The following is an 8,666-nucleotide window of genomic DNA, read 5'->3' on the forward strand; positions in this document are numbered from 1 at the left end:
TTAACAGAGTTATTTTAAAATTTGTTAGGAACCCTCTGAAGCCTTCAAACTGAAATCCATTTCTTTTCATTCTCCCACCTCAGCATGTACTCACCTACACAGTTACGTTATTGCTAGGATTTTCTTTGCATTTGTTTTTCAGGAAAACATTTTAAAATGAACGCGACTTTTGCAAACAATGTAAGGACATCAAAATGAGATTGAATGGTGAGCTTCGATATTCAGCGGTGACCCTTTAAACAATCTGTAGGCTGGCCACTTTAAGATTAACTGCTCCACAGTGATAATACCTGGATTTTTTTGCTTTTTTTTCCCTTCTCACCTTCACTGTATTTATCTTTCTTCATCTCCTAGTGCCTTGCCTCAACCCTAGTCATTCACTCTGTGAGGAATGTGTTTCCCATGAGAGTTTCTTCTCTACTCTTTGCTCACCAGCCTCTGCTGCTTTGTAGCTATTTGTGGGGGCAGTTCTGCTTATCTAAATCAGACACGCAGGGCAGTTTCCTGGCAGGTTGCCTCTGATGCCATCGTATTTACCCTCTAATCCATGGAATGGTGGTAGCTAAAAATTTGAGTCACTTGGGATGGCCTTAGCTTTACGAACTCATTGGCCGTGTCTACACCTGATGCTGACTGCACAGTCATTACTGTCCCGTTGTTTAGTATGTGTATAAACAAGTACTAAATGACTGCACAATAACCATGTTACTGCGCAGTGTGCCAATAAACAGCTTTTTTGTGATGCCGACTACACAGTAGCCTGAGACTACTGTGCAGTAGCGTCACCATCATGGTTTCTGCCACACGACCGTACTGTGCAGTAGTCTCGGCTACTGTGCAGTCAGCATCTCATGTAGACATGGCCATTGAGAATGGAGCAGTGTGGCCAAAGAGGAAAAGCAGAGCACAAAAATCAAGGTACTCTCTCTGTAAGAGTCAGTTAATTGAAAACAGCATTCTGACTGGTCATCCTAATGTAACCAGCCATTGGCTACTTACAGAGTTATTGTTGAAATAGATAAATCTAATATTAAATCTGACCTTTCTTCCCTCTGGGTACAAGACATATATCACCTTTACTGTGTAGCAAAAATTAAGATGCATGGTGCACAGTCTTATTGCATAATAAATCACTCATTCAGGGTAAGATTACCCCTTGAAAACTGTGTAAGTTTACTGTATGAGAGACTTATGCTGTAGAATATACCAGGTGTCTATTCCCCTAGCGTTCTTGTGTCAGGATAGCTGTTTGTGTTTAATGCAATCACATTCCCTTGCCACCTAGTGGCCAGGATCTGTAACAGCAGTAATTGAAATTACTGCACAGTACAAGAGTGCGTCTACATGTGCATGCCTGTACTTTGCAGTAAATACGGTGACTTACACTGACTTGAGCATGATGCAGGTATCAAATTTATGCCCAAGTAGTTCCTGCACAGTAACACACATGTAGACATCTTACTGCTCAGTAACGTTGTGTGTGTGGACTGATTTGGGACTGATTTGTGTTGTGCGTCCAGACCCTTAGATGGCTTGCAAAATACACTTTGCTTATATTTGGATATAAAAGGATTTAAGTGTCTCACCACCCATTCTCTTCCAACTCTGTTTATGGATGCTAAGATTTAAATCTGCGTCTGCTTTAGACTGATAAGCTAGATTTTCAGGATGGTGGCATACAGCTCTAAATCCTATTAAATATCATAAACATCTGAGTTGCTAATTACACCTCAGAGTACAGGATGGGGGAGCCCACCTGCTGCCCCCCCCATGAGCCTAGCACCTCACACAGCTGTTCCCCACAGCTGCTGGCTGGAGCAGGGCATGGGCAGCCTTGAGGCTCCCTACACACTCTGATCAACTGGGGACAGTGGCAGCAGCAAGCAGGTCTCTCCATCCTGAGTTCAAAGGTATAATTAGCAGAGTTTGCGCCCTGGGGCAACCCTGCTGAAGAGAAAGAATGGGAGTGAAGGAAAGGCATACTGGAGGGGTGGAGATGCTGAGAGCGGGAGTGGGGTCTGCTGCCCCCAGCTCCCAGGCCCAAGCCCCCAGGTATATGGGGTAGGGGGTGGGTGTGTGGGGCAGGGAGACCCCAAGCAGCTACCTGTGGGCTGGAAGGCTGCCAGCCTTCATGGAAAAAGGCCATATTTCCAACATTTTTCTCCTTTAAAGGAGAATCCATCTTTAAAGTTTGTTCACAACCCTTTCATATATTCTTGCAACCCACGGGTTGAGAAATACTGCCTTAAGGGACCCAGGTATATAGAGGACACCAATAGAGGACAACATTACAAGAAGCAAGGAGAGGTCTTTAAAAGCAGCCAAGGAGCACAGGTCCTAAAACTCAGCCAAGAACAGATCATTAGAAATGTTAGTGAAGACATTTTCAGTGGAGTCTGGAAGCTGGATTTGGGGAAGGTCAAGAATGGAATGGAAAGGAAGGAGCTGGTTGTTGGTTGTTTAAGATGGGGAACATTAAAGCATGTTTGCATATGGAGGGCAAGGATGAGGAAAAGAGCAAGGGGAGGTGGGAGGACAAGGAGGGAGGTGGGAATAGTTCGTAATGTAAAATTCATAATGGATGTTCATTTTGTATTTGGCAGTCCAAATCATCTCCTCTCTTAGCACACGGCCTTTATGATACCTCACCCCTGAACTGTGTGCCCTGACATTAAATGGGTTACTAGACAAAAGAAAATCTTCACCTTTTGGGCCATGTTTTCAAAAACAGTTTCTGAGCCAAGCAGTCTGTGTTGTGACAAGTGATATTTCACTCTTAAGAGCAGCACTCCTTTCCTGTCATTTGCTCTGACTTTACTATGCTTGGTCTGTCATGTTTATTGTGTTATCAGCAACTTGCAAGATCAGCCTGAGTGACTGTTATCACTAACCCGTGCAGAAATAACTAGGCTAGAGGCTTGAATTGTTTTCTTGTTACACTCTGGTCAGCTGACATAGCTTTATGCTATTAAAATTTAAAACATATTCAAATTACTTATTTTTCAGAACTGCTTATATTACTGGGGATTTGCTGCTTGGCTGGCTTATTACATCAATCATCCTCTCTATACACCTCCTTGTAAGTAGTAAAATGGCCCTCAGAATTGTTGTAACGCTCCCTTACTGGATGTACATTAGTGATAACTATCTGCTTTTTCAATATTTTTTCTTATAGCCTATGGACAAAAACAGATAAATTTTGCTGTGATCATGTTTCTGGTAGGTTGGTTACTTTACTTATAAGACATGAAAAATTCTTTACTTCTTAAAATTGTATAAATGGGAGAGAAGAGAATGGAATGGCCAAGCGTAGTTTTTTTTTTTTTAGTTAGAACAGAGTTGTTAGTTTGGATTTGATCCTGGATACCAAGAACATTTTTAGTTCAGTTAAAGTTTCAGGATCATCTAGCTGATAGATGAAACCTTGAGTGCAGAGATCCATGTTGAACTACATACATCAACAGGATCCTAGACCCATCAGTGGCTAGTATTGTCAGGAGCAGATCTAGAGGGTATGCAGTGGCACTGCTGAATCCCCTTTCAGACTGGACCATGCTGCTGGAGACTCCAGGGACTTAAAAAAAACCCTTCCAAAGCAGGTGAGAATCCCCCTTATCTTCAGTCATCAGAAACACATCCTCTTCCCCCCTCTTCCCTATCCTCCGCCTGCTGTGGCTGCTTTCCCTGGTGTCCTGAGGGTGGGGAAATCTTTAGAGCTGCTCCTGCCTGCTCCAGCAGGGCTGTGCAGGGGCTGGGCTCATTAAGGCAGCAACAGTGGTAATGTCTCCCCACTTTTCAATCCTTTTTTTTTATCCCTTTTTTCCAATCCTATTTATTTAGTTTATTCTGCTATAAGCCTACTGAAGTATTTTAAAGAATTCTCTATAAATTAATCCTGAGAAGTATACTAAAGGTAGTGTTAGAGTGACATCGTAGCTGTGATGGTACAGGAATTATGCAAGATGCAAGGATTTTTTGGGGGTAATATTTTTCATTGGACCAACTGCAGGGTTGGAATAAAGTTAGACAAGCTTTTGAATGCAAAACATTTGTCTTCAGGTGAACATCAAGAAAGCTTGTCTAACTTTCAACCCTGCAGTTGAGCCGATAAAAGATGCAACCCCCCAAAAAGTCCTTGCCTCAAGTATAGTAAAGAAAATGCTTCCATTTCACTTATTCCTATTCTTCTTGCAGCTGTGTGAGGCTGGGAATTTCTCTATCCATGTTGCACTCAGTGATCTCAGGAGAGATGGTAAAAGCTGCATTATTGTTCTCTACTTTTACGTAATTAAGTTAGCACTTCAGCAATGAAATGCACTAAGGTGTAGTGAGCCTTCTTTGAAGGACCTGTCATCTTCAACTTCTTTCAATTTAGTTGAAAGAGGGAATTCAGTATCTCATAGGACTGAACCCTAAGGAAACATTGGCTATGCATGGAATGAAGAATCGGATCATTATGCAGTACCTTACAGTAAATTCGCTTACCGTATTTCATGGTGTATAGGCTGATGCAAAAAGTTAGGTCGACTTATACTGGATCTATGAAATTCCTGACTTTTTGGATCAGAAATATGGGGTCAACCTATACTGGCCCCTGTGCACCCTCACTGCAGGCCAGGCGCCCAGGGAGCGGACATGTGCCACAGTGCCACTCACAGGCGATGAGGAAGGGCTCAGCACTCGGTGGCATGGCCCCCTCCCCTGTGAGCAGCACAGCCTGGGCCATGCCAGCTGAGCATCAAGCCTGGTTCTGTGTGCTGCTAGTGATGCTGCTGAGCACTGAGTCCAGCCCTGACCCTTATGAGCGGCACTGGGCTCAGTGCTTGGCTGGCATAGCCAGACTTGGCGCTCAGCAGCACTGCTCACAGCAGATGGGGCCAGGCTCAGGACTCAGCTGGCATGGCCCAGGCAGTACCACTCACAGGGGACGGGGCTGCACCAGCTGAGCACTGAGGCCATCCCTGACTCCATCCCCATCTCCTGTGAGCAGTGCTGCCTGGGCTGCACCAGCTGAACACCAAGCCCAGCCCTGTCTGCTACAAGCAGTGCTGCTGAGTGCTAAGGCCAGCCATGCCAGCCAAGCACTGAGCCTAGCACTGCTCACAGGGGACAGGACTGGGCTTGGCACTTGTCTGCTGCTAGTGGTTCTGACAAGTCCATGCTTAGTGTTTGGCTGATGCACCCCCATCCCATGAGAGTGGTGCTGCCTGGGTCACACCAGCTAAGTGCTGAGTCCAGTGCCACTCACAGGGGATGGTGATACAACATACAAGTTGAGTTTGAATTTTAAGGTTAAAAACTGGGCTTCAAAACTCTACTTGTACACTGTGAAATACTGTACTTGGGGCCAGATTGTACCTTCAGGACATGGGCCCCTGTTAGTGGCACTGGGACAGGCCATAGTGCCTGATCCAAGTGGTGCTGTCATAAGCTGGACTAAGTGAGTATATGAGCCATTACCTAGCCTGGCTTCTAGACAAACTGTGTGTGCTTGGAGGTGTGAGTGGGAGGGTTACCTTCTCTTTGCACAAAGACTAGGTGCATTCTGGTTTTTAATGTCTACTACCTGCATCCATAATTGTATGTCAATCTCATTTCTAATGAGAACAGAAATACTGTTCATTTTTGAGGTCTGAGAGGTGGTGCACATACCTTTTTTGGGAGTAACCTAGGGCTGGCCAGTCAGCATTTCCAATGATCTTTTTCAAGGATGCTGCTATCATGAATGGTAGCTACAAATACAGCAAAACATCTTATATGGGGTACTGGTAGACATGCGGGACATCTGCTCTGATGTGCTGTAACTACTCAGTTGAATTAATCGCCTAACTAATTAGCACTCTCCTCAAATAAGCTTTAAAGTGCTTCTGCTGCCATTTTGAAGCATGGGATGCTGAATACACAAGATGCTGGGGGCGCTTTAATTAGAAAGGCTTCCAAGAGCCACTCTAATTGACCCCACTCCTCCCCTCCATTTCCATCCCCACCCCTACTCCCAAAGCAGTGTAAAGATGCCCATTATGCCCAAAGAATTCCTTCACAGGTATCCTAATCTCTCTGCTGGGTTCAGAGGTCTCCATTTTTAGGAAAACCTGCGTTACCATCTGTCAGTTATGAGGTACTTTGAGTAAAGGTGGATTGTCTTTATAGCAAACTACAGCGTAAGTAGAGATGTTGGCATTGTTATATTTTGGGTTTTTTAATCTGTAGGATCCAAAACCCGTAAAATCCCATATCCAACAAAGAATCCTTTCACATGGCTGTTTTTCTTTGTATCCTGCCCTAACTACACGTACGAGGTAAGTGTTCCTGAAAAAAACTTTTTAAGTTTCTAATTTTGCATGTTGCAGCTTCATTTGTATTGGAATATTTAATATTGATTTGGACTGAAAATCCCACTGGATATGGTTTTCTAGTCAGGTGTAATGAGACAGACTGTGTTCAAGGCAACTTTTCTAGTTCCCTCCTAAACTGTCCTGATCAGTCATGATTGGAGCTGCCAAATTGTATGGCTGTCTGAAAACGATCACCATACAATCATCGCCTCCATGTAGGTCTGACTAGGGGTTTCCAGTAACCACTAGCATCTGCCCCTGTTACCACTTACCCAGCACCATAGGACTTGCTATTAAAGGACAACACCTACATGTGTCTTCTTTAAAGGCAGGGATGCATAGAGTGAGCATCAGCAGCCACACAATACTTGGCAGGAGGAAAATCTTAATCTGATGGCAAGGAAAACCTAGACAACCAGAGGTTTCTATTCTGCTATAGACTTCATCTGCCTTTGCAGCTATTGTGAAGTATTCTTTGTTCATCTGGTTGCTCTGCTGTGGAGAACTTTTATTTCTGGATTGCTATTAGTCTAGAAATCCTGTTCTTGACCTTGCCATGGGCAAAGCTACCAGGAGTACAGAACTCCAGATGGCATCACTCCTAGGGTCATTGGTAGCACACAAGCCTCTCTACCACATCCAAGTTGAGATCCAACTTAGCGAGGAATACTTACTACAAATATGTAAGAGAAACATGCAGACATAAAAGGCATGACTGCTTAATGCTGCCTAATTAGGAGCCCAGTTCTGGGTTCAGCCTTGCAAACAGGAAAAAAATACCCAGAGTAGCTTCAGAGAAATTCATTCATATGCAAGGAAGCTGCATGTGGCCTTTACATCTCTTAATCTCTCACAGTTTAAGACTTTAATGGGCTATAAGCAATGTGTAGATGTTACCCAGGCTGTCTCAAAAGGGTAAATTTCAGCTGGCCTTTGAACAGCATTGCACCACAGAGATCAGCCTTATACAAAATCCTGGTGGGGATTCACCAGGAGAAAATGAAAACAGTATTTATACCCCTGGCTGTAGACTATAGCACTGACATAGGAACAGGAAATACGAAATAAATGGAAAAAAGGGTGAGAGGAAACTATAATGATGTTGAACAGTCTGAAATGTCACATACGCATTAACAACTGTTTAAAATATGGCTAGGTACAGACATTCAAAAAGTCTGAGATGGAATTGAGCTGAGTTGCAGTTTTCTGTAAGCAACATAGTTTAGATGGGTAGCAAACAGAATACATATTCGCCTTTGGTGGGGGTGGCAAATCTTAGACTGGGTTCTGCCATTTTTTAAACCAGTCTGTGCGCGCCAAACTTCTGTTATGGGTGTAGCCCAGTTTCCAATTACTTATATACCAATAAAAGTGTAATGTATGTACCTGGCCAAAGAGGAACGTTTTGTCTGAGGCTAACAGGCTGCCACATACTCTTTGATATAGGTTCCAGAGACACTTGACCATGGCTTCTTTGTGTACCTACCTTAGGACAGGCTTTTTTCAATGAATGGAGGTATACATGCAAATTCCATCACCAGAAATGTTTTTCATTTCCTTGGCCAAACAGGTGGGGGCCTGGATCAGCTTCACTGTCATGACTCAGTGTGTCCCAGGTGAGTAACGTGTTAATCCTCCCAACTAGTTAACATGTCCTCAGTACTGAAGAGTGTTGTTTTCCTGGCATTCACATGGTGTCTTTTTCTTTCTTCCTTATAGTGGCATTGTTTACTTTGCTTTGCTTTATTCAGATGACAATTTGGGCAAAGGATAAACACTGCACCTACCTACGAGAATTCAAGGATTATCCAAGTCTTCGAATGCCAATTATTCCTTTCTTATTGTAAGAAGAAAGACTTATTTGAATGCTTGTGTGGAACTACAGGAAGAAAAAGCTAATGGGCTTCTTTTATGGACAAAACTGCTAGTAAATGGGAGAATTTGTTTAAATAACTAAGCTGAGATGGTTCGTGTGCATACTGGATCTCCATTTCTGTGGGAAATTCTAGACAGTTGAAACCCTCCTAATATGTCTAAATTCAGGGGCATTTTTGAAATCCAGATTAATTGTCATGACTGTTGCTTCATTGGTGGTCAAAGGTCCCTATGGCTCACTATAACCAAACTGGCCTAGAGCTTTCCAGTCAGTAACAGTTGGGTCTTCCTCTACCAGTGATCAGAGGCAGCGTGAAGGCTTGTCGTGAGAAATTTCCAGCTTTGGGAGCAGCATCCCACCAGAGTGCTGATCAAGTTGCCTTTCCTGAGTCTCCCCAGCTGGAGTGAAATTGGTGTGGGGGCAAGTGCATCATAAGTTACAATGGGAAAGATGTA

At 43.7% G+C, this 8,666-nt stretch overlaps 1 protein-coding gene across 1 annotated transcript in view; it reads left to right on the plus strand.

Moving 5' to 3' along the window:
• The window catches only part of LOC149863703 (very-long-chain enoyl-CoA reductase-like), a 34,147-nt gene extending 25,959 nt beyond the window's left edge, over nt 1–8,188 (plus strand). Inside the window, exons 8-13 of the mRNA XM_090047553.1 lie at nt 3,007–3,079; nt 3,176–3,219; nt 4,195–4,252; nt 6,211–6,299; nt 7,906–7,951; nt 8,055–8,188. Coding sequence (XP_089903679.1) covers nt 3,007–3,079; nt 3,176–3,219; nt 4,195–4,252; nt 6,211–6,299; nt 7,906–7,951; nt 8,055–8,182 — 438 coding nt within the window. The 3' untranslated portion in view covers nt 8,183–8,188. The remainder of the gene's footprint in view (nt 1–3,006; nt 3,080–3,175; nt 3,220–4,194; nt 4,253–6,210; nt 6,300–7,905; nt 7,952–8,054) is intronic.
• Nucleotides 8,189–8,666: the final 478 nt, after the last annotated feature.

Source organism: Crocodylus siamensis, chromosome 5, assembly GCF_052110815.1.
Source record: "Crocodylus siamensis isolate JL-2025a chromosome 5, ASM5211081v1, whole genome shotgun sequence".
In the NCBI taxonomy this organism is placed as follows: Eukaryota; Metazoa; Chordata; order Crocodylia; family Crocodylidae; genus Crocodylus; species Crocodylus siamensis.